The sequence below is a fragment of the Capricornis sumatraensis genome, chromosome 4, assembly GCF_032405125.1.
Source record: "Capricornis sumatraensis isolate serow.1 chromosome 4, serow.2, whole genome shotgun sequence".
NCBI classification, from domain to species: Eukaryota; Metazoa; Chordata; class Mammalia; order Artiodactyla; family Bovidae; genus Capricornis; species Capricornis sumatraensis.
In genome coordinates this window covers 56074028-56101048 of record NC_091072.1, presented here as the reverse complement: position 1 = coordinate 56101048, position 27021 = coordinate 56074028, and the positions used below count along the sequence as shown (strand labels likewise).

Genomic DNA, 27021 nt, shown 5'->3' with positions numbered 1-27021 from the left:
GATTAGTGGTTTCCAGGGGCTATGGAGATGAAGAAATGAGGAGTTGCCAAACAACAAGTATAAAATGTCCATTATACAAAATGGGTAAGTTCTAGAGATCTGTGCAACATTGTGCCCACAGTTACTAGCGCTGCATTGCGCACTTGAGTTAAGAGGATAGAACCCATTTTAAATGTGCTTAAGGTAAGTAAAGAAAAAAATATATATATATATATTTATATATATATATATTTTTTTCCTTTCAATAATGCTAATAATGCCCCCATTAAGAGAAGATGCTTTTCAATTCTGGCAGAATTTGTCTTTTCAGTATTTTAGCAAGACCTGGTGCAGCTCCTTGCTTGAGGATGTGGGGATGCCTGTTATCGTAGCACTGTTCTTGGCCTTTGGGCCAACCTAAAATGGACGGAGGTTCATAACATTGTACAGGAGACAAATATCAAGACCATCCGCATGGAAAAGAAATGCAAAAAAGCAAAATGGCTGTCTGAGGAGGCCTTACAAATAGCTGTGAAAAGAAGAGAAGCAAAAAGCAAAGGAGAAAACAAAAGATATTCCCATTTGAATGCAGAATTCTAAAAAATAGTAAGGAGAGATAAGAAAGCCTTCCTCAGCGATGAATGAAAAGAAATAGAGGAAGAGAACAGAATGGGAATGACTAGAGATCTCTTCAAGGAAATTAGAGATACCAAGGGAACATTTCATGCAAAGATGGGCTCGATAAAGGACAGAAATGGTATGGACCTAACAGAAGCAGAAGATATTGAAAAGAGGTGGCAAGAATACACGGAAGAACTGTACAAAAAAGATCTTCATGACTCATATAATCACGATGGTGTGATCACTCACCTAGAGCCAGACATCCTGGAGTGTGAAGTCAAGTGGGTCTTAGAAAGCATCACTATGAGCAAAGCTAGTGGAGGTTATGGAATTCCAGTTGAGCTGTTTCAAATCCTGAAAGATGATGCTGTGAAAGTGCTGTACTCAATATGGAGATTGAGTGCAACTCAGCAAATTTGGAAAACTCAGCAGTGGCCACAGGACTGGAAAAGGTCAGTCTTCATTCAAATCCCGAAGAAAGGCAATGCCAAAGAGTGCTCAAACTACCATACAATTGCACTCATCTCACATGCTAGTAAAGTAATGCTCAAAATCCTCCAAGCCAGGCTTCAGCAATATGTGAACTGTGAACTTCCAGATGTTCAAGCTGGTTTTAGAAAAGGCAGAGGAACCCGAAATCAAATTGCTAACATCTGCTGGATCATCGAAAAAGCAAGAGAGTTCCAGAAAAACATCGATTTCTGCTATATTGACTATGCCAAAGCCTTTGACTGTGTGGATCACAATAAACTGTGGAAAATTCTGAAAGAGATGGGAATACCAGGCCTGCCTCTTGAGAAACCTATATGCAGGTCAGGAAGGAACAATTAGAACTGGACATGGAACAACAGACTGGTTCCAAATAGGAAAAGGAGTAATGTCAAGGCTGTATATTGTCACCCTGCTTATTTAACTTCTATGCAGAGTACATCATGAGAAATGCTGGGCTGGAGGAAGCACAAGCTGGAATCAAGATTGCTGGGAGAAATATCACTAACATCAGATATGCAGATGATACCACCCTTATGGCAGGAAGTGAAGAAGAACTAAAAAGCCACTTTGATGAAAGTGAAAGTGGAGAGTGAAAAAGTTGGCTTAAAGCTCAACATTCAGAAAACGAAGATCATGGCATCAGGTCCCATCACTTCATGGGAAATAGATAAGGAAACAGTGGAAACAGTGTCAGACGTCATTTTTTTGGGCTCCAATATCACTGAAGATGTTGATTGCAGCCATTAAATTAAAAATACTTACTCCTTGGAAAGAAAGTTATGACCAACCTAGATAACTTATTAAAAAACAGAGATATTACTTTGTCATCAAAGGTCCATCTAGTCAAGGCTATAGGTTTTCCACTGGTCATGTATGGAAGTGAGAGTTGGACTGTGAAGAAAGCTAAGCGCCGAAGAATTGATGCTTTTGGACTGTGGTGTTTGAGAAGACTCTTGAGAGTCCCTTGGACTGCAAGGAGATCCAACCAGTCCATCCTAAAGGAGACTAGTCCTGGGTGTTCATTGGAAGGACTGATGGTGAGGCTGAAACTCCAATACTTTGGCCACCTCATGAGAAGAGTTGACTCACTGAAAAAGACCCTGATGCTGGGAGGGATTGGGGGCAGGAGGAGAAGGGGAGGACAGAGGATGAGATGGCTGGATGGCATTACCAACTCGATGCCCATGAGTGTGGGTGAACTCCGGGAGTTGGTGATGGACAGTGAGGCCTGGCATGCTGTGATTCATGGGGTCGCAGAGTCGGACACGACTGAGCGACTAAACTGAACTGAACTGAAAATTGAGATCGATTCCAGTTCTACTGTTGGTTCTATATAGCTATTGCACAGTGTGTTCAGGATTCACATTCCAGTTTTGGGGATGCTGGAGGCAAAGGAATAAAGACTAATCTACCGTTAAAAAGTAACTGCAGGCAGTTCTTACTTTGCATGTCGCTGTGTTAACTGAAACCAATGCACGTTGAAAACAAGAGCTGTACTCCCGCTTTACACAGCAGCTGAATCGCCACAGACCGAGCCTTGGAAAACCAGGGTGTGGTTCTTATATTTACCAGGTTTGATTAGCACTGAATCGAGCAAAGTGTCGGCTGTCTGCATTTTCTGTCTGGATGGCTTCATTTAAGAGAAATAGTCAAATTTCTTTGCCACTGAGCTAACCTCAAGAGACTTAGAATTCTTTCACTTTGGAGTTCTTGGCTGTGTGGCTTACTTGAATTGCTCTCATTTACATCTAAGAGGAATGATAAATAAGGAAAAGTAAGTTCCAGAGATATTACAGAAAGGGGAGAAAAAAGATTCCAATTTTATGTGATTTATTGTGTCTTACAAATCAAAGCATATTTATTATAAACTTTGAAACTTGGTTTTGATTTGGGGGGGGGTTGGGGGAACTTGTTTGATTGAATAGAAGAAAAGAAGACCATCTATAGAACGTATACTGACTATAAAATTTTGTCATTGCCTCTGAATCTCCAGGTTGAAAGACTCTTACACTATGCTATAATATCAATTCATTTAGTAGCATAATATCAGTGCATTCATGCTGATTTCAGTCAGTCTTATTCCTTTATTTCCTTTTATTTAATCATATTTTTTAAATGTGATATTGATATTGTGAACATTGATTAGTATCAGAATCTTGTTAGCATCAATTGAAATAGAGCTGCCCATAAGAAAAACAGAAAAATGATATATCCTCTTGCTATTTCTAATTACCATTATAGTCATCATTCTTTATTTCAAAAGCAGAAGAAACAGGAAATGAATGTAAAATTTACCTCTTGTGATTTAGAACTTAAGTTTTTCTCTTAAAAATAGCATTATGAAGATAACTCGTCTACATACCCATTAGATTCAAATTAGACTTCTTTCTGAAAATTTTGCCTGTATTATTTTAGGTAATGCTACTTATTATTGCTTTATCTATTTTTCATCTCTCTGATTCATTCATGATTATTATTTCCAAAATTAAGGTATTATCTATACATACTTAATATTTAGCTGAAAATCCTGTGTCAGACTTTTCTGGAAGCATGAACTTAATGAATTTGAAAATGTTTCATCTGCATTCTCACCAGTTTCTCATGATTACCTTAAAAACTCTATGTGTTAATTGGCCTAATACATAAAATTCAGAGAAATATTGTTAGATATTTGTTAGAAATATCTGATGTAAATCAAAAGGATGCATGTTTTTGAGATACTAAGTCAGATAATAGTTGGATAAGAGTTATATTTTACTCTTTGATCTAAAAAAGTCACCTCAGGATAATATTCAGGTTTTTTTTTAACCCAGTAAAAGTTTTAAGCAGTTATTTACTGAGTCAAAAATAAAACCTGATTTGTAAAAAGGATAGGTAGAGTATTGTATTTTTTTCTAGTTATTTACTTGTGTTTGTATCAGATAGGAAAACATGAAACATCATATAATTGGAGGTTTAATTGTAAGTTATGATCACAGAAATTGAGTCTCAACCAATGAAGGATAATAAGATAAATTTTCACAAATTTTGTGTACCTAGGATCATAACATTGATATCCTCTTTTAAATGTTGGATTCTTTCTCTCACTTGCTATAGTGCATTTCAAACAGACTTAAAGCTGTCCACTATCGTATATAAATATGTGATGATATCATATAACACAACACTGAAAGAGGAATAAATTGTGTATACATTCATGAATTTTATTTAAAAAAATCATTCTTACTCTGCTGCAAAAAGATTGCTCAAACTAGAATAAAAATTATGCATTTAAAAAAAAGATACTGGTGAAAAATTTATAAGAACCGAAGCCATAGAAATGCATAAAATTATAGGGATAGTTGAGGAGGTAGAACATGACACTTAGGGTTTCTTGCCTTTCAGGGAAAATATAGTCTAGAAATTTAATGGGGGTTCATACCTAGAATTAATCTGTATCCAGATATCATCTACATGCCTGCTAATGCTTATGTTTCAATGTATATCAATAAGTAATGTGCCCATAGCCCATCTTTATTTTATACATGTATAATCTAATATATACCTGTGCATGCATAATAAAGCTTCTTTTAATTGATAATTTACTATATAGCTTATCAATATAACTTTCTATGAACTATTATAATAACCCAAGGTCCTTCTAGGATAAAGTTGTAAGACACAAGTTGACTTATATGAGACATGTAAAGCAATTTGCCCATGGTAACATAGCTAGTAAGTAGTAAAGCTAGACTTGAACCTGTTCTCTTGATCACTAAGATATTTCTACTTGCATGTCTATTACATTTTGTAGGCATGTTAGAAATAAAGGGCTGCTGGCTACTCAGCCAGGTTCTCTTGGGATGGTCCTCTGTTGTGTTAACAAAGTTATCTGATCATCAGTTTTGTCATCTAGAAGTTTAAGTTTTGCAGTGAACTCAAAGATAACCAGATTCTCAATGGCTGGTATACACTAACAAAACCAATAGATATATATGCAAAATGAAAATGAACTAATATAGGATAACGCACATTTCAGTAGTGGTCCTAAATACTACTGTCAACCATTCAGCTTGCCCTCTCCTTATAGGAGCTCATGGGAGGCTAAATTCAACATAGATTTATTCCTTTAACAGTTATCGGTCATGCTTCATAATAACTATTGAAGATACACAGATGGAAAGGGCCTCACTGAGCTAATTTATCCCTCGGATGGCAAAGACAGATGAGGAGAACGACAGTTATACAATGATTTGGTAGAGTTGTGATGCTGTGGAAGTAGCAGCAGAACCATTACCCCAGCTCTCGGGACTCAGGAAAGTCTCCTGAGAAGAGGTGGTGCCTGGGTGGAGTTTCAAAGGGTAAGATTTATCCAGAGGAGGGAAGGATGGCTTTCTAGGCAGAAGGATCTGTGGTACAGAAGCACAGAAGTAAGAAAACACTTGTCACAAAAGGAAGTACAGGATTCATTATGATAGGAGTATATGGTTTCTTTTGAGGAGGTGGTAAAAAGTGAAATAAGAAAAGTAGTCTAGAACCATATAATGAAAAAACATGCATAAAGATACTTGATATGTTTCTAGGAAGAATAATATCTTATTATTAAAGATAGAGTATGCTGCTGCTGCTGCTGCTGCTGTTGCTTCAGTCGTGTCTGACCCTGTGCAACCCCATAGACGGCAGCCCACCAGGCTCCCCCGTCCCTGGGCTTCTCCAGGCAAGAACACTGGAGTGGGTTGCCATTTCCTTCTCCAATGCCTGAGAGTGAAAAGTGAAAGTGAAGTCACTCAGTTGTGTCTGACTCTTCGCCACCCCACGGACTGTAGCCTACCAGGCTCCTCCGTTCATGGGATTTTCCAGGCAAGCATACTGGAGTGGGGTGCCATTGTCTTCTCCAAGGATAGAGTGTAGGAGTTAACATATACATGTTTGCATTTGAAACACATCATTCGGAAGTAGTGATTCTTAAACTTTACCCTGCATCAAAAGTCACTGGAGGGCTAAACAAGCATTAAACACAGAGTTTCTGATTCAGCAGGACTAGAACAGAGCCCAAGAAAATGCATTTCTAAAGTTTCCAGGTGATACTGATGCTCCTAGTTTCCAGGTCACATTGCAAGAAGCACTTCTCTGGAGAAAAGACCATATTAATATAAGGATTAGAGAAAGAACTCCAGAAAGACACTATGTTAGAGAAAGCTAGGAATAGGGGGAAAGTTAGATGAGGCTTTGAACTAAGGTAGGGAATGGAGTGGAAATGAAAGGAGGCAGTAGGATGAACTAAGCGGAATCCCAGAAGGAAAAAAGACTGGCATTGTTATTTGAATACCAGAGTGAGGGAACACTCTATTGATCTCCAGAAATCGTGACCGACTGTTTTTTGGGAAAGGCCAACAGAGATAAATGCTGAGGGAAGAGACTGGATGGAGGCAGTTGGCCGGAGTAATGACAGAGGAGGAGAGGAGAGGATGTCTGATTGGGTTCGACTGAATGTGAGACAACAAGGGCCCATCAATGTGTAAACACTGGCAAAACCAGAGCTGAGTCTGAGTCAAGATTTAGCACAAGTTTCCCTTTATCACCTCAGCCATATGCAAGGGAACAGACAGGGAAAAAAGTCACACACACACACACACACACACACACACACACATACACAAATGATAGTGGAAAGTGCTTCCAAGAGGGCCCTCCATAGAAAAAGCAGAACCTTAAATCTCGTCAGCACTTTCTTCAGAAAACCCTATTCCATGCAACACTGACACACTTAGGTTTTTAATTTATGTAGAGTTCCTGTCCTGGTTTAAATTATTTGAGGAGGATCCTTTGAATTTAGAAATACAGAGCAAAAATCTTTGGAATTTTACTGTTTTGTTAAATCCAGTGTTGTTAACGCTCGTATCTGTAGGTCAAACAAGGATGTTTTTGTCCCATCAGAAAATATCCACCTCACTTCAGGAGAATTCTTCTTGCTTATTCATTCCTTATACAAATATTAAATAAATATGTTTTATCCTAAGTCTCCGCGTGGTGTGCCAAGATGGCCTTCATAGTTTTTCTATACCTCCAGTTAGTCAAGAGAGCCTTATTGTCAAAAATCCTTGCCTCTGAAGTTAGCCTGTCTAGATTTGAACACTTATTAGTTATGTAACCATTGTCAAATCATTTGAAGTCTTGAAGATTATTTCATCACCTGAAAAATGATGAAAATATTAACAGTTAAATGAGCTGGGATGCTTTAAATGAGACAGTAGAGCTCTCAGCATGGCATCTGGTACAATAGGTGCCTAATAAATGTTGTTTATTATGTTACCCAACCAAGATCGTAGGGCAGACTTACCTGGTATGCATTCAAAAATAAATACAATTCCAGCAACATGAAATACTCAGACTTACTGTCTCTCTATGAAATTTACCCCTATCACCCCTGTGTTGTGAATTTAGCACCTTATTTCTCTGAATCCTTCCTCATGTTGTTCTTCAGATTGATATACTGAAAGATCCTTGAAGTCAGAGAGGATGCTGTAGTCTCTGGATTCCATCCATCAGATTCAGTGTGGTACCTTGTGCTTATTTTGTGTGCGATATGTTGTGGACTGACTTGTCGTTGTCCTTCTGATGGCCAGCTAGACTCTGGACCCTTTGAGAGCTGTGACTTTGACTTATTCAACATCATGCTGTCTGTGTCCAGCCCGGTACCTCAGTCATAACAGGTGTTCAGTCATTCTCATTTTAAGGAATTAATTCTGTGGCTCAGGGAAAATTCATATTTGGGTCAGACTATGTTCAAAGTAAAAATGTAGCTATTTTCCTCTATTAAAAATCTTAAAGAAGTACTAAATAGAATTCTCTCTGACCTTCTTAAGAAAGACGATTTATGAAATTGGTTGTATGTTTCTTGCTTCTTCTCTGCCTCCCAGGAAATTTACCCTGTAAAGTTGCCAAGGAAAGACTAACAGCTTAAGTCTGGTAAAAAGGAAAGATGCCTCATTAATAAACTCAGATTCATTATTTGGATGCTTGCCTCAAGGAGCTGGTGTTCTGTGATGAAAGATTGTTTCCATTAAGCCTTATGTAAAAAACTGAATGATTTTTTTAAGGAAATTTTGTTTTCTGACTTTTGCTCATACCCAGTACCTATGTACCTACACTCTGAAATGTTACATAAAAATGAGCATTTTTGATTTTTACTTTAATATATTCGAACTGTTTTTAACATTCAGTGCATATGTTATATAAAGTTTTCAACCATTGATTTATTTATTGTACAATGATTAGGGTATCAGGTCTTTAATTTGAAGTATTGGCAGTATTTCATCAGAAGATGAATTTAATGTTTCAGTTCAGTTGAGTCGCATAGTCGTGTCCGACTCTTATTTTCTATTAAATCATTTTGTATGTTTTCCTTCTTTGAACTAGAAACCATGGGTATAGAGAAATGTATTGCCTCAAGATAAGATAATATAGAGTTGAGTGTCTTTTTTGAAGGAGGATATCTCTTTAGTGATGTATAATGGAAAAAAAAAATGTATACTGTGCTTGAAGTTATAACACCCAGGATTTCAAAGGTTCTTTGGAACATTTACCAGATGTGTGCTCTTGCACAAGTCATTCATTAATTTGTTCATTCAGGCATACTAAAAATACTTGGTATGCAGACACTATTGCCTTGAGCCATGCTTTCAAAGTGATACATTTATACAATGAGAAATACTTCAATTACATCCTCTGAGACTTGCCTTTTTTAAGTATAAATTATATTACCTGATTTATTCATTCAGTCATTCATCTACAAAGTACTTCTTGAGCTCCCACTGTATGTCAATCTGCTCTAGAGGCTGGTGAGTGGTGATCCTCCCTTGCTGAACTCCAGGCAACTCTGCTCTTTCACCAAATTCCTTTGGGCTTGGAGTGGTTACGACTTCCTTCCAGTCTCCATGCTACACCATTGCACTGGATCCATTAAACTATCCATATCTCTGTAAAATACCCTCGGATTAAGCATCTTGCTTTTGAGTTTGCCTGTTGCTTTTCAGTGGCACCTTCACTGATTCAGACAGTCGATTGTATTTGGCTTGTTTTTCAAACAGCAGTGGAGCCAGTGTGGCTGGGTGGCATGAGAGATAGGGATGATGGCAAAAGGCAAGATCAGTGGGACAGCCAAAGCCAGACCATCAGAGGGCCGTCATGCCATGGTAGTAAGTTTGAAATTTATTCCAAGACTAATGGGAAACCATGGAGGGGTTTGGATCATGGGAATAATCTGACCTAACCTTCATTTTAAATGGATAGTTCTGACTGCGTGTGGAGAATATATGGGGAAAGAAGGACCCACGAATGGACAACAGTTAGGAAAATAATTCGTTAGCCCAAGGGAGGATATTGTTGACATGGTCCAAGGGATTAGGATGGCAGCAACATAGATGGTGGGGCTTCCTCGGTGGCTCAGTGATTCCTTAGACTCTGCCTGCAGTGCAGAAGATGCAGGTTCAATACCTTGTCTGGAGAGATTCCCCCAGAGAAGGAAATGGCAACCCATTCCAGCACTCTTGCCTGGAGAATTCCATGGAGAGAGGAGCCTGGCAGGCTACAGTCCATGGGGTTGCAAAGAGTCAGACATGACTTAGAGATTTAACAACAACAGCAATGAAGGTAATAAGAAATAGTCTACTCCTAGCCATATTTTAAACAGGGCAGGATTTGCTGATGGATTTGGACCTGAGAAATTTGGTGAACGGTGATGTTAAGATGGACAGTACTGGGACAGAAACCTACTTTGAGGGAGGCATTGAGGTGAAAACCAAGTTTGATTTTTCAGTGTTAAGTGTTAGAGGACTGTAATATACCCAAGTGGAAATTGGAGTAGGCAGTGTAAATCTATGAGAATAAAAGCCATGGTACTAAATAAACTAAGGGGAAAAAAAAGTATTTCAAGAAGGATGGAGTGGTTAACTGTGTCAAATGTGGCTTAGAGATCAAGAAAAATGATGGAACACTGACCACTGATTCAGCCAATTAGATGTCATCAGTACCCTTGCCTGGAAAATCCCATGGACAGAGGAGCCTGGTAGGCTGCAGTCCATGGGGTCGCAAAGAGTCGGACACGACTGAGTGACTTCACTTTCACTTTTCACTTTCATGCACTGGAGAAGGAAATGGCACCCCGCTCCAGTGTTCTTGCCTGGGGAATCCCAGGGATGGGGGAGCCTGGTGGGCTGCCATCTGTGGGGTCGCACGAGTCGGACACGACTGAAGCGACTTAGCAGCAGCAGCAGCAGCAGCAGTAACCTTGATAAGAGGGGCAGTAATGATGTAGTGGGGACAGAAGTCTGCACTGGGAGAAAATGGAACATGAGGGACATTTGGGGGGGGGTTCCATAAAAGAAATGAGAAAAATGCTAAATTTTGATATTTTGAATATATGAATTGTGTAAACTTCTCTACAAACATAAGATACCTCATCATATGTTTGAAGACCTTGAAACAAATTTTATATATAATCATTCAATAAATATGGTTTATGTTACTATTTTATATTGATTTCACTGTACTAATACATTTTTCATAGATTGTTTTGTGCATAAAAATGTACTCTATGTTGAAATATGGTCACTTTCTTCTAAAGAATTTCTAAAATAATTACAAGTGAAAATATGCATAAATCAAATTTTAACATACTCATAGCTGGTAACAATATTGTATTGCTTTAAGTATTTTCACATTTTATTAAGTAACTAGAAGAATAATACTTGAATACTTGATATTAACTTTAAATGTAGCTATTAGGTTCTAAGATGTTCTGAATCTGATGACATGTGCAATGTTAGATTCAGCTGACTGTTTAAAACTTTATTTTCTTCATTTTAGCATATTTAATACCAGATTACCTTATCATCTTCTCCTTAACCATAATTGGCTGATCCTACTCTTCAGGGATAAAAATAAGGATCCATCAGTTGCCCTGAGGAAAATCTCAAGTCCCAAAGTACTCCTTTTTCCCATCTCCACACAGAAGAAGCAGGATTTTCAACATCTGAACTTAATGATTTGCATGGAAAACTAAATTATGTGTCAAAGGGAAAAAAAAATATATCAATTTTTTGATCATGGGAAGGGGATGCAGATAGGCAAGCAAGAGCATCAGTGTAGCACAAAGTGGAATTTATTTTAAAGCTGCCCTCAAAGGGCTGCCCTCAAATCTCACTGTGCTCAGAGTGATGCTGATTGCTGATTGCTGATGCTGATTGCTCTATCCCACTTGCAGTTCAGCCTTCCCAAGATTTCTGATTCATGGATCAGCCTTGAATTACCAACCTTCTGTCTCAGGAGCAGGGTTTTCCCATATAAAAGAGACTGACTCTACATAGCATGTGTCAAATACTGGCTAATAACCTCACTCAGGCATTTGACACCTTGGAGAAGGAAGTGAAACTTTCATCACCTGGATTTCCTTTTAAATTGATTACATAATTCATGCAGTTCATTAATCCTAGTTTATTTGATTCTGTGTTGATGATAACCGGAGAAGGCGATGGCACCCCACTCCGGTACTCTTGCCTGGAAAATCCCGTGGATGGAGGAGCCTGGTGGGCTGCAGTCCATGGGTTCACTAAGAGTCGGACACGACTGAAGTGACTTAGCAGTAGCAGCAGCAGATAACAGTCCATATAAAAGAGGCTACGAAATGCTGACGTTAAGCAGCAAGCCATCCCCGAGCAGCACATGGCAGGTGCCAGGTTAGCTTTCCACATTTGTAGAGAAGTGACTGAGGAGACAATGAGTGCAAAGAGACCGAACAAGTGCATCACATATACAGCATGAAGAGAGGCACCATTGTGTCAGCTTTCCACATCCCTACAAAGGCCAGGACAAGGGTGAGAGGTGTTTTATAAAACTGTTTATAATGTATACAAAGCATTTAAAGAGTATCTGCATGTAGTAACTGTTCAGTAAGTAGTAATTATTTTATTAGCTATTAAATCTAAATTCCATAACCCCCCAAAATATCAAAGTTTGATTTGAATGTTTTAATCAGATAGCATTATTGCAATAGCAAATTTTAAAACTATCTATAAAATTGATCTTTTTACTTTCTAGTGTCTCCCTTTTTGCTATGCATTTATGAAGACATGTAAAAACAAAATAGACACATTTATTAAAGATTTAATTTATATTTGGTAGCTGAAATATTCAACAACTATATAAAAGACTGACTCACTTTCAACTATTTTCAGAGTTTCTCAAGGGACTTGCTTATTTCACCTATTAATTTTACGAAAATGCATTCACACATACTTCTCTTGCGTTCACAACTGAAATTTTTTTTTGCATCAAGTGATGGGTAAGCTGTGTTTAACTTGGGTTTCTGTGCAAGTAGGACACTGTCTCAACTTACACTCAAAGTAGAATATAAGCTCAAAAATTGTTTTTTAATTAGAAGAGTAAAATAATACATCTGTATTCTCTTTAGAGCCATGAATTCATAATTTGCTTTCATTCAGCATGTTAAAAATCTTGACTAACAATGCCTTTTCCATTCATCTTCAGAATTCTCTTGTTGATTAATTTTTTCAAGACTGTGAGAATCAGAAGCATTCTTAATAATATCCAGGTGTTTGACTGATTCTCTGATCATAGATATTTAAATTTCTTTGCCTTCTGTCTTTACTCAGTTGCCTTTCTTTCATTTCCGATTTCTAGCTGCAACTACACTTCCCCAGATTCCTCAAACCTATGCATTCAACTAGATGCAAACAGATAAAGAAGTGACCAGGGTCTCAAGAAAGAAACATTTTAGCAAAAAGTGTGATTTGTTTATGTAACTCTAAACTTCTTTCTGCTACCTCTGAGAAGACTGTTTTCTTTTTTTATTTGGGAGGAGAGGGGGGCTGATTTAAAAATTAAAAGCTGCAAACATTAACATCCGGAGAGATTTTACTTAAAAATCTACAATTCTAGCTTCTTTTGAAAAGATCACGATTAGTAACCCTGGAACCAAAGCCATACAACTGATAACAAAGAGGTGCAGTCGTCCCTAAAACAGGGCACTTGCTTTCCAGTCTGTCGCAGCATCACCGATTTCTGCATTTGTGGAATCTTTGCCAACTGTAATTTTGACTCAGGCGTGATCTGCTGTGTCTACCAATTTAAGATTAGAAATCAATCCTTGTGAAAGAATAGCTAATCTATCCAGATCTGTTTAAATTTTCATCCTCTATATGTAGTAACTGGAGAAGGAAATGGCCACCCACTCCAGTATTCTTGCCTGGAAAAATCACGTGGACAGAGGAGCCTGGTGAGCTGTAGGCCTTGGGGTGGCCAAGAGTCAGCCACGACTTAGCAACTGAACAGGTATAGTAATTGAGTGAACTGTAGATAACTAGATTTTTTTTGTAGTTTGAGCATTTTTCCATAGGTTCAATATTCTTGCAAATAATGTGTTAAATTGCGATTTCATTCAATTCTCTTTATTCAGTTCCACCCTCACTTCAGCTTCTTAGAGAATGAAACATCTGCTTTCTAACCTAGGGCCATTTTCTTGGCATATTTCAAGAATAATTAATGTTTGTATTTTTTTTTAATTTACAGATTGTACAGAAAATATCTAGATCTTTAGATAACAACAATTGGCATAGCTTTACCATAAGCAAAATTATCTCAAGACAAAACAAAAATGTAGTTGAATGCCCTCATTTTGTAGCTAAAAAATATATTACACTGTGGGACTGGGAAATTCTCCATGCTGTTCAGTAGCATTTTACAATCAACACCTCTCCCCTTTTCAGGATATCGAATCCCTAACAGGAGGGCTGACTGGTTCTAAGGGGGCTGATCCACCGGTAAGTTAGATTCTTCATTAAATTTAACTATTGACAAATTGAATTATGTACATACCAGATAATCAGGATTACTTGTATATAAGTAGTTATACAGGTAACTTTTTGGAATAAGTTCTTTACAAAGTTTATAGCTATTGCAATAACTAATATAAAAATGTGAACTTGCTTCAAGGTGTCATTTGGTCTTTTAAAAAGTTTTAATAATTCATAAAATTCATCCCTATATTGACTCTAAAAATAAGAATGAAAGCTTCATCAGAATGTATAAACACCTTACATCCTACTAATGCGCTACAACAAAAGTTAAAACATTTTGGAACTTGAGAGTGTATTGTTTCAAATAAGTGTATAATTTTGGCTGCAATATACTTTCTTGTTACTGAGGGGAAAAAAATTTTTTTTCAGGCCATTTTTTTCACAGTGTTGATTCTTGATATCAGTTTCTTTCCTACTTTATGTAGGAAACACATGAAAATTTTAGAAGATTATTTTTAGACAATAACAAGAGATTGATAGTCTGGTATTGGAACACTGTAGTCTTTTCTGTGATGTCTGATCTCAGAAAACATTCAGTAAAGTAACATTCCTGTGATTTCACGCTTCAGGCACAAACATAAGTTCATGGCACTATCTCAAGTGATAAAATTCAGTGTATTTCAACAGATAGCCAATGTATAAATTTTTTTTTTTATCACTGCTTCCTTTTCTCTTAGCTCTGTGAGGTTTAATGTGAAACAGAATACTGTTATCAATTTTTAGCTATACTTCATCTAGGCATCTACCTGAAGTCCATAATTAAATTTAGAAATCACTGAAGTATTAAAGAAAACTAATTGTAGCTTTTTCTCTCCTGCCTTACTGTCATGTATCTCATGATGCTGTCTAATCTGTATCAAATTCCTCCTAAAGTAGGCTACACAACATATTTAGTCCATTCCTGTCCTTTTAGGTTCATTGTCTGAATTTATGCAGAAAGAACAATGTATTTTCTTCAGATAGCTGCTTATATTTAGTCCCTGAACCTATTATACTGAAGCATAAGAAAAGATGAAATGCAAGTCAGCCCAGCAAGTATATTTTGACAGGAGTTTTGGCCAGTCCTATATGCAAGTAGTATAGGTCACTGCTCATGTGATGTAATTTCACCCTGCTGTTTTGCATTGTGTTTGTGCATAGCATGCCCCTTTTATTAGAAGAATAAGTCCATTCCCTTTAAAATACCTCCCCTCACTGTTCACTGATTCCTGAAAGAATTCTGCAATTAGAGATAAGTTGGTTTTAAGAGGATTTGTCTCTTGCTCAAAGATAAACAAAATACCTCTCTTCTTCATGTGGCCATAAAACTCTTACCTGCTATTTTCATGTTAAAATAAGTTAATCATATCCTTTCAAGAAGGCAGATTTCAAAACATGGAAGATTGAGTCAGCATTAAAGCCTTATTATTAAAAGAAGCCACTGTAGGCAAAAGGTCTCAGAAAGGAAAGTTGATGTCCTGAAGGCGAACTTGACCAACTTCATTTCCAAGAGCTAAAGTGAAGTGAATATGTATCCGTGTTTTACACTACACGTTTGTCTTTTCTTTGGACATAATTTATACTATCATAAGGACAGAGGTTCTCTCTTGGCATCTCCTACCATGAAGATGTGTTTATTTTATAACATTTTGTAGAGTAGAAATTCATCACACAAATGTCAGAGTATTTAAGCGCTTAGACAATCTAACAGTGTACATATATTTACTGTTTCCCATTGTTAAAGAGATATCCAAAGCATATTACCAAGAGCTATGTAATAAAATCACTTTTTAATATTCTATATAGCTTATAAAAGTAGTCCAGGTATGAAGGTGAAATGGTAATAATGTCTACAGTTGCTTCGGTCATTTAAGACTTTGAATTAAGATACTATTTTTGCACCCAGATTAGAAAACTGAAAGTCAGATTAAATCATACATAACCTAAGTGCATTTGAAGTTTCATATTACTTTTTTCTTTCTTTAAAAAGGGTCTTTATAATACATTATCTAAATATTATTATTCATTATCCATTTCTAAAGTTATGTATTTTTAATAAATGTTTACAGTGTATTACTAAAGCCATTCTGTGTTGAAATTTTCATTGGTAAGAAATTCAAGGTCTTATAACTTTTGTTCATTGAACAGAGTAATATAAAATGTTGAATGAATGGTCTCTCACAGGAATGCATAGCTGTGGAGTAATAGCTTTACCAATGTAATAGAAATACCAGATACATCTTTAAGTATGAGCGTATTTAAAGCTTGAAAAATTTTCTGTGAATAGATATAAATGTTATTTCTGAAGCATTAAAAAAGAGAATGTTACATTTTTTCAGATAGCAAGCATATATAAAAATTTTTGTCAAATTTGCAAATGTGTTTATACATTTGCATATCTGGTAAGAATAAATTTGTGTAAATCTAGGAATTTAGTTTGCATTGATATTTTTAACTCTAAATGTTAAGGAGGTATTTTGAAAATTCCAGTAGCCTCAGTCATAATTCTAATAATGAAAGGGAGACTGGCTCATTCATTATTTTCAGGGGACAAGTCAAGATGTTTTATAATGGTTTTCTTCTGAAAAGAATCTCAGAAAGTATGGTTTTAAATTCATAAACTAGACAACCATTGTTGCTTCATATAGAACTTACAGATTTTTCTAAATCACATAATTCTTAGACAAAATGTCTTCTATCATTGAGAAAAAACATTGCCTATCATGTTAACTTAAAATTACCTGAAAAATTGTGTCAACAATATTTTATATTCTGCATATATTTTTCATTCACAAAAATTAGACCACAGATTAACCTCTAGTGTTAGCACATTGCATATATTCACATATAGACATAAGTAAACTTTTTAACAGTATAAAATCTGCCTGCAACATGGGAGAGCCAGGTTTGATCCCTGGGTCGGGAAGATCTCATGAAGAAGGGAATGACTACCCAGTCCTGGATTCTTGGGGCTTCCGTTATAGCTCAGATGGTAAAGAATCTGCCTGCAATGTAGGAGACCCAAGTTCAATCCCTCGGTCAGGAAGATCCCCTGGAGAAGGGAATGGCAACCCACTCCAGTATTCTTGCCTGGAGATTTCCATGGATAGAGGAGCCTGGCAGGCTACAGTCCATGGGGTTACAAAGAGTCAGACGTGCTGCTGCTGCTGCTGCTAAGTTGCTTCAGTTGTGTCCGACTCTGTGCGACGCCATGGACAGCAGCTCACCAGGCTCCTCTGTCCACGGGATTCTCCAGGCAAGAAAACTGGAGTGGGTTGCCATTTCCTCCTCCCAGTCAGACCGCTATAAAATAAAGGGAAGAAAAATAGATCACTAAAATGTCATTATTAAATTAGTGCTTTTTAAATACACCATTTCACCATAGTGTTTTCAATTTTAAATACTAGCATTATTAAAAGTGAAAACCTTGTGAAATGTTAGATGTCAGGGATGTCTCACATTATCAAGTTGTCAGGCCGTCAAGCCAGCCGATAGGAAGGCCAGGGTAAGGTCTAAACAACTCGGTTTCTGGTGGCCGGGGGGATTTTGATGCTGAAAAGCAGGTACAAAGCATAAACAGTTCAACTGCTACACCAGCTGAACCTTGTATCTGGAGAGCTGTGGCTATGCAGGACCATGCGGAATCAGCAGCGTGACAGATGTCTGTCTTGTTTTGAGCCCACGAGCCAGCGATGCAGAGGTTTTGGCCAACCGTTGGCCCGAAAGCCAGATTTGCCCCACACTGCTCACTATGTCTATGTCTGCAGGGGGGATTTAGTAGCTAAGCTTTGGCCACAAAAGTTAAGTTCAGTGATACAGAGCTAAGCAGACTAATGTACACAGTGAGTGGAGTTTCTTTTTGTCATTTGGTTTAAGAAATGTTCTTACTATTTATATGCTGATATAAACCAGCTATTCCGTTTCTCTTTGTTTCTGATTATTTTTAAGAGTTAATATGGACAAAATCTAATAAGAAATAATGTGAGAGAAACCCTAGATAGACTATATGAAACAAATTTCTGAGCACACTGGTCAAATGTCAAAGTGTCCTGATAGTTCAGAGTGCTGTGATCAGTGTTTGAATTAAGTCCACATCATTGCCTCACCCAGGACTTTCAACAAGAGTACTACTGGGGCTATCCAGCTTATCCCTCAGTTTCTTTCTTTGTTACCTTGCCATAATAAGATCTATAAATTTGCTTCCTACACAACTTAGTGTTTAATTTTTCTAAGCTTCCTTTATTCAAAGGCTACTGCTTCTTTATTTCTAGAGTATGGTGAATAAGTGACCATCCATCTAATCTGTATCCTTCGCTTGATATGCACACTGTCCTGAACATTCTCCAGCTGTATTAATTTGTTTCCCACTGTGGAACCAGAATTGTACATTCCATATTTTTGTACTTTCTGTCCTCTTTTTAATGATCTTCCTGATGGTTCTAAGCAATTTGAGTAAATATGCCACAGAACTTAAAACCAATTCATTTTGCTGAGGGTGCTGTTTAGATCAGGTTATATATTTTTCAAATTGTAAATAGCATTAAGATTTTAAAGTCTCCAAACTGACTTTAATTTGATTATTCAAAAAATACCAATGTTCTAATCACTTGCTTCAAAAGATAAGGCAATGCAAAATGTGAGTTCGAATTGTGATCTAATTTAATTTCTTTTACCTTGAGCATTCTATTGCTTTATTACTTACTTTCACTGTCCTATTTGTTTAGTCAGAATTCAGTGTATATTTGAGTGTATGCTGTGTGCTAGATGTTTACTTAGATTTTGGAAATACTGTGGGAAGCAATTCACAGTTTCTTTTTTCAGCATCTTATAGTTAAAGAGACAAGTTGGTAAAATAATTACAATGTAATGTAAGTACAGGTTGAAATGAAAGTAAGTAAGACGATCATGTAATCCAAGTTGTGAGTAAGAGGTGGCTGGAGGATCAAAGAAGGCAAATAAAAGAAAACAAAGTCTAGTTGTAGAATGAGTTGAAGCTTGCCAACTGAAAAAAGTCGAGAGTGGGATTTTAAATAAGGAAATATTATATGTGTAAGTGAAAAATTAGAGAATAAAGTGGCTAGCGTATGAAATAAGCTGGAGGATGGTAGGTGGTGATAAAATAGAAGGTAAAAGATAACACAGGGCAAGAGGAAGCAATTCCATGGAAAACGCTGAGCTCTGTACTAAAGAACATGAGGACCCGTTAAAGTCTTTAAATAGGAGAGCCACTTAATCAGCTCTGTCCTTTAGAAACATTTTTCTGGCTCTACTGAAGAGAGATTTAGAGAAAAGCTGAAGCAAGAAAACCATTTAAAGAGGCTCTTACAGTCATCCCAAGGACCGATGATAAAAATCATCATGGTGACTTTTTTTTGGTCTTGTCCTAGTACATTATAAAACTAATTGAGGCAATATCTCAGGGGAAAGTCAACATTTTATTTTGTTAAAACATTAAATTTTTAGTTTGAGCCTATCAATTGACAGTGAGAATGGAGGGGAATAAACTGATTCATGAGCTATTAAGGACTTGATGAACACACAGGAACAGGTGGTTGTTTGGAGGGAGGAGAATAAAACTTACTGAAAAGTTCAGGCTGATTTTGAACTTTCTAATTTGGCAATTTAGTGAATAAAGGTACCATACGTAGAGACAAGAATCCTACCAGGTGGAGCATTTCTGGAAAGGGGATACTGAGTTCAGTTTTTGATACATCAAATTGAGGTGTCAGAGTTGGGAATAGATGAATGATTTTGGAATTTAAAGGTCAGATATTATTTATAGTCATTGATTTGAACATGTAGAATAGTTAGAATAGTTGAATAGAATAGAATGTGAGATAGTTGACATATTTGGAGCTGATGAAATCTCTCCAAAAAATGTATTCTTTTTTTTTTTGAGTTAATAACCAAAATTCAACTTTTTTAAAATATATTTTTAATTGGAGGAAAATTGCTTTACAATGATGTGTTAGTTTCTAGCATACAGCAATTCAAATCAGTCATAATAATATATTTGTCCCCTGCATCTTGAGCCTCCCTCCCCTCCCCCACCCCACCCCTCTAGGTCATCACAGAGTGTCAGGCTGGGCTCCCTGTGTTATAGCCCCTTGTCAGGAGTTGTCTGTTTTCCACATGGTGGTGTATATATGTCAATGCTTCTTTCTCAAGTCCAACCCTCTCCTTCCCTCACTGTGTCCACAAGTACGTTCTCTACATCTGTATCATCATTCCTTCCTTGCAGATCGGTTCATTAGTACTTCAAAATGTATTCTTAATGAGAAGATAAGAGAATTCAGAAAAAGCCCCGAGTAAGAAAAGTATTTAAAGGTCAGAGGAAAGGTAAAGGTAAGAGGAAGAGTATGCTTCAAAAAAAAAAAAAAAAAACAAAGCAAGGATGATTATAAGGAAAGAATACCAGAAAAAATGAGCAGTTATACATGCCAAGGTCACAAGAGGATGGTGAAAAGGATTTTTAGCAGATTCATGATGTTGAGAGTTCAAGAACACAGTACCCCCATTGAAATTTAGCAATAAGAGGACAAAGGGTGGTCTGCTATGTGGTTGCTAAATCTTCTCCAACTCTTCTTCTCTTCTTGTCCAACCCCATAGACTGTAGCCACCAGGCCCCCCTGTCCAAAGGATTTCCCAAGCAAGAATACTAAAGTGGGTTGCCATATCCTTTTCTAGGGGATCTTTGTGACCCAGGAATCAAATCTCTTAATCCTGCATTGGCAGGAGGATTCTTTACTCCTGAGACACCAGGGGAGCCCAAAAGGTGTTCTAGGTGAGAGTAAGTGTAGTGGAGTAATTCAAGTAGAATCTAATTCATTTCCAAGGCAGACCATTCAATATCACGGTAATCCAAGTCTATGCCCCGACCAGTAATGCTGAAGAAGCTGAGGTTGAATGGTTCTATGAAGACTTAAAAGACCTTTTAGAACTAACACCCAAAAAAGATGTCCTTTTCATTATAGGAGACTGGAATGCAAAAGTAGGAAGTCAAGAAACACCTGGAGGAACAGGCAAATTTGGCTTTGGAATACGGAATGAAGCAGGGCAAAGACTAATAGAGTTTTGCCAAGAAAATGTACTGGTCAGAGCAAACACCCTCTTCCAACAACACAAGAGAATACTTTACATAAGGACATTACCAGATGGTCAACACCGAAATCAGATTGATTATATTCTTTGCAGCCAAAGATGGAGAAGCTCTACATAGTCAGCAAAAACAAGACCAGGAGCTGACTGTGGCTCAGATCATGAACTCTTTATTGCCAAATTCAGAATTAAATTGAAGAAAGTACGGAAAACCACTGGACCATTCAGGTATGACCTAAATCAAATCCCTTATGATTATACAGTGGAAGTGAGTAATAGATTTAAGGGACTAGATCTGATAGAGTGCCTGATGAACTATGGATGGAAGTTCACGACATTGTACAGGAGACAGAGATCAAGACCATCCCCAAGAAAAAGAAATGCAAAAAGGTAATATGAGTGTCTGAGGAGGCCTTACAAATACCTGTGAAAAGAAGAGAAGCAAAAAGCAAACGAGAAAAGGAAAGATAAAGCATCTCAATGCAGAGTTCCAAAGAATAACAAGGAGAAATAAGAAAGCCTTCCTCAGTGATCAGTGCAAAGAAATAGAGGAAAACAAGAGAATGGGAAAGACTAGAGATCTCTTCAAGAAAATTAGAGATACTGAAGGAACATTTCATGCAAAAATGGGCTCAATAAAGGGCAGAAATGGTATGGACCTAACAGAAGCAGAAGATATTAAGAAGAGGTGGCAAGAATACACAGAAGAACTCTACAAAAAAATCTTCATGACCCAGATAATCACAATGGTGTGATCACTCACCTAGAGCTAGACCTCCTGGAATGTGAAGTCAAGTGGGCCTTAGAAAGCATCACTATGAACGAAGCTAGTGGAGGTAATGGAATTCCAGTTGAGCTATTTCAAATCCTAAAAGATGATGCTATGAAAGTGCTGTACTCAATATTTCAGCACATTTGGGAAAGTCAGCAGTGGCCACAGGACTGGAAAAGGTCCGTTTTCATTCCAATCACAAAGAAAGGCAATGCCAAAGAATGCTCAAATGACTGCACAGTTGCCCTCATCTCACACGCTAGTGAAGTCATGCTCAAAATTCTCCCAGCCAGGCTTCAACAGTATGTGAACCATGAACTTTCAGATGTTCAAGCTGGATTTAGAAAAGGCAGAGGAACCCAAGATCAAATTGCCAACATCTGCTGGATCATTGAAAAAGCAAGAGAGTTCCAGGAAAACATCTATTTCTGCTTTATCAACTATGCCAAAGCCTTTGACTGTGTGGATCACAATAAACTGGAAAATTCTGAAAGAGATGGGAATACCAGCCACCTGACCTGCCTCTTAAGAAGCTTGTATGCAAGTCAGGAAGCAACATTTAGAACTGGACATGGCCAGGTGTGATACATGACGCAGGATGCTTGGGGCTGGTGCACTGTGATGACCCTGAGGGATGATTTGGGGAGGGAAATGGGAGGGGGCATTAGGATGGGAACACATGTACACCTGTGGCAGATTCATGTCAATGTATGGCAAAACCAATACAATATTGTAAAGTAAAAAAAAAAAGTACTGGACATGGAACAACAGACTGGTTCCAAATAGGAAAAGGAGTATGTCAAGGCTGTATATTGTCACCCTGCTTATTTAAGTTCTATGCAGAGTACATCATGAGAAACGCTGGGCTGGAAGAAGCACAAGGTGGAATCAAGATAGCCGGGAGAAATATTGATAACCTCAGATATGCAGATGACACCACCCTTATGGAGGAAAGTGAAGAACTAAAGATCCTCTTGATGAAAGTGAAAGAGGAGAGTGAAAAAAGTTAGCTTAAAGCTCAACATTCAGGAAATCAAGATCATGGCATACAGTCCCATCACTTCATGAGAAGTAGATGGGGAACCAGTGGCTGACCTTATTTTGGGGGCTCCAAAATCACTGCAGATGGTAACTGCAGCCATGAAATTAAAAGATGCTTACTCCTTAGAAGGAAAGTTATGACCAAACTAGACAGCATATTCAAAAGCAGAGATATTACTTTGTTAACAAAAGTCCATCTAGTCAAGACTGTGGTTTTTCCAGCAGTCATGTGTGAATGTGAGAGTTGGACTATAAAGAAAGCTCAGTACCAAATTATCGATGGTTTTGAACTGTGGTCCTGGACAAGACTCTTGAGAGTCCCTTGGACTGCAAGGGGATCCAACCAGTCCATCCTAAAGGAGATCAGTCCTGGGTGTTCTTTGGAAGGACTGTTGTTGAAACTTAAACTCCAATACTTTGGCCTTCTGATGCAAATTTCTGACTCATTTGAAAAGACCCTGATGCTGGGAAAGATTGAGGACAGGAGGAGAAGGGGACGACCAAGGATGAGATGGCTGGATGGCATCACTGATTCATGCACATGAGTTTGAGTGAACTCTGGGAGTTGGTGATGGACAGGGAGGCCTGGCGTGCTGCGGTTCATGAGGTCGAAAAGAGTTGGACACAACTGAGCAAGTGAACTGAACTGAACAATAGGAAGATAAGAATTAGATTCTGCTGTTAAGGAAATAATTGCAAAGAGTTTAATTATGAAGGAAGTGAAAGAAATAATAGCCAACATTAGAGGTGAGCTTGAGAAATTGTTTTAAACAGAGAAAATTTGAGTGTGTTGATACCTATGGAAAGCTCCTAGAAAGCTAAAAGAATTTACTGAGGCAAGAGAAATTAATAGGTCACTGGATGAAGCAGAATAAGATGGACTTCAGGGCATGTTATATAGAAAGAGCATTATCAGTTCAAATGTGAAATAAGGGATAAAAAAATTATGGAAACTGATGCAAACATTTTTGGGGGGAGGGGGCACTCTTATAAAGCTGAGATAGTTTCCATTGAATGGCTTCTATTTTCCCCACAAAATAAAAAAGAGCTAATTAGCTGACAGTGGTGGGGAGATGATGAGTTAAGATAGCTCAAGAACATATAGAAGATATATTTAGCCTTTATGGATTGCAAAGGAACTGTGCAAACCATAGATGGATTAGTGCAAAGTGTTAGGGTCTACTTGTTGTAGGTAGTGAATCTGTACTGGTTATAAATGTGTAAATAAAGCTGTGTTTGCTTTTGCTTCAACAGTGCTCTGTAGCTCAAGTATGGGACAGGGGAATGCCTGCAGTCATTTTGATTTCAGGTTGTTGTTCTGACAGGCAATTACTGTGGAAGACCAATGAAGCAAGGTAATTGAAAACATTAGCAAGAATATCATAAAGTCTAAGCTGAGTAAGAATTGCAGTGAATATAGGAAAGGATCTCAATAAGTTGAAAAACCAGTACAGTGAGGGTAAGATGTTACAAGAGAGTAGGATGCTTGATTTAAGCAGTATAAGACCAAACATTCCCAGGTGCTGGTAAGACCCAGGTTGTGGTCATGGAAACAAATGAAGTATAGAGGGCATGAAGTTCATTGGAACTGATGACATCAAGGAACTGAGAAGCCAGTTTGATGGATTATTTATGTGGCCCCTGCAATCTTTTTTACCCATGTTTACTCCCTTGATAATCTTAACCTATTTTACAGTTTAAGTGCCATCTAGATACTGATAATTGAGTAATTTACATCTCTAGACTGATCACTTCCCTGAACTTCAGACTTGTATAATCCAATTAAATATTCGACATACCTATTTTTACATCCAATAGAAACTTAAAGCATAATGGATTAAAAACTGAGCTGCTAGTCTTCTCTGCCAGTTTCCACAAATCTGCATTTTACCCCTAAAAATTAATGTCTATTAATTAGAGTCATCCTGTAGGTTTGTCTTCATAATTTATTCATAATTTAACCAATTTTCACCACCCCTATGAAATTATTGCCCTGGTCTGAATGACCATACTTTCTCATATATCCTTTCTCAACGAACCAAGCAGGATGAATTTCTTAGAATATGTCAACTAGTGTCACATTAGGGCTTAAATCGTTGTTGGCTTCCCATCAAAATAAAATCCCCAAAGCCCATGGAGTGGTTTCTAAGACCCTTCATGACTTCTTTCCTTACGATGTCTCTAGGAACTGAAGTCGTAGCTTCCTTTCCATAGTTTATTCCACTTTGATGGCACTAACAATTTTCTAGCCCTTTACAAGGGCATGCTGTTGCCATTATTCCTTCTGCTTACCGTGATGTTTCCACAGATACCTGCTGGGCCTACTCCCTCACTTTCTGATTCTTTTCTCTGCTTTTATGTGCTTATTGTTTGTTTTCTTACTGGGAGAAATATCAATAACCTCAGATATGCAGATAACACCACCCTTATGGCAGAAAGTGAAGAGGAACTAAAAAGCCTCTTGATGAAAGTGAAAGAGGAGAGTAAAAAAATTGGCTTAAAACTCAACATTCAGAAAACAAAGATCATGGCATCTGGTCCCATCACTTCATGGGAAATAGATGGGGAAACAGTGGAAACAGTGTCAGACTTTATTTTTGGGGGCTCCATAATCACTGCAGATGCTGACTGCAGCCATGAAATTAAAAGACGCTTACTCCTTGGAAGAAAAGTTATGATCAACCTAGATAGCATATTCAAAAGCAGAGACGTTACTATGCCAACAAAGGTCCGTCTAGCCAAGGCTATGGTTTTTCCGTGGTCATGTATGGATGTGAGAGCTGAACTGTGAAGAAAGCTGAGCGCCGAAGAATTGATGCTTTTGAACTGTGGTGTTGGAGAAGACTCTGGAGAGTCCCTTGGACTTCAAGGAGATCCAACCAGTCCATCTAAAGGAGATCAGTCCTGGGTGTTCATTGGAGGGACTGATGTTGAAGCTGAAACCCCAGTACTTTGGCCACCTCGTGCGAAGAGTTGACTCATTGGAAAAGACCCTGATGCTGGGATGGATTGGGGGCAGGAGGAGAAGGGGACTAGGACTCACGGGTAACTTCCAATATTGACCACTGGGAAACAATAGCAATGCCAAAGCATAAGGATACATTTGGATACTGAATATCTTATTTGTCTCATTTAATATCACTAAATATAATCCCTTTGAAAGCAGAAATTTCTGTCTGGTTTGTAACTATACACTCCAATGAAGAAATGAATGAAGAAGAATCTAGTAGGTCTTCAGACAGAATTAATGTGAACCAGTTATTGAAAATTTTCAATAAATAAAAGAGTAAAAGAAAAGAAATGGAACTTTCATTGTTGGTTTAAAGTTATACTTAGGGCCTTGGAACATAGTATCCTTGGTGGTAAGTATCTCCACATTGTATGGAGTGGTGCTAGACATACTCACCACACATGCCTGCTCAGTCACTAAGTCATGTCCGACTCCTCGTGACCCCATAGACTGTAGCCCATCAGGCTCCTCTGTCCATAGGATTTCCCAGGCAAGAATGCTGGAGTGTAGGTTGCCATTACTTTCCCCAGATTTTCCTGACCCAAGGATGTAACCCAGGTCTTCTTCTTTGTAGGCAGTTTCTTTACCACTGAGCCACCAGGAAGACCATATTCACCATAGACTTGTTAATTAATAATTGCAGTAATGTCAGTACTATTACTGTGAATCACCAACTTTAGCCTCTCTAAGTGGTGACCAGACGGGACTTATTAGCAGAATTTCACCTGGTAAGAACTGGTGCAGAGTTTTAACTCTCATGATAAAGAGAAGAGTGTGCTTCTCCTAAGCCAAATAAGAATGGACCCAGAGCAATGACTCGTGGAAGAAAGCAGTGCTATCTCTGTTAGGATATTTATTCAGCAGCTACATCAGCAGGCAATTCCATGGGATAAGGCAAGGGGAAAAAAAATTAATGTGTATCCCTTAGAGTTCGGAGATACACAAAACAACTGAATCAGATGTTTGCTTCCTCTCTGCAAATATGGATAAGGGATAGGAAAGAAAGGAATCAATAACTTTATTTTAATTATTTAATTTATTAATATTTTAGCTAGTCAAAATAGGTACTTAAGCTCTTAGTGTCATAAATATGTAGCAACAATAATGAAAGTTCATATGCAGGGATTTTATCATGAGAGAAATGTAGTGCTTAGTGTAAATGATACCAGAAGATT

At 37.7% G+C, this 27021-nt stretch overlaps 1 protein-coding gene across 5 annotated transcripts in view; it reads left to right on the top strand.

The window, feature by feature from the left end:
* PPFIA2 (PTPRF interacting protein alpha 2) overlaps window positions 1-27021 on the top strand; it is a 506769-nt gene that overhangs the window by 94464 nt on the left and 385284 nt on the right. For 4 of the 5 annotated variants that reach the window (XM_068972181.1, XM_068972176.1, XM_068972175.1 and 1 more), the window contains one exon: window positions 13857-13910. The exons of the other annotated variant lie outside the window; for it this stretch is intronic. In XM_068972181.1, the coding sequence (XP_068828282.1) occupies window positions 13857-13910 (54 nt within the window). The remainder of the gene's footprint in view (window positions 1-13856; window positions 13911-27021) is intronic. 5 annotated transcript variants of the gene reach the window in all.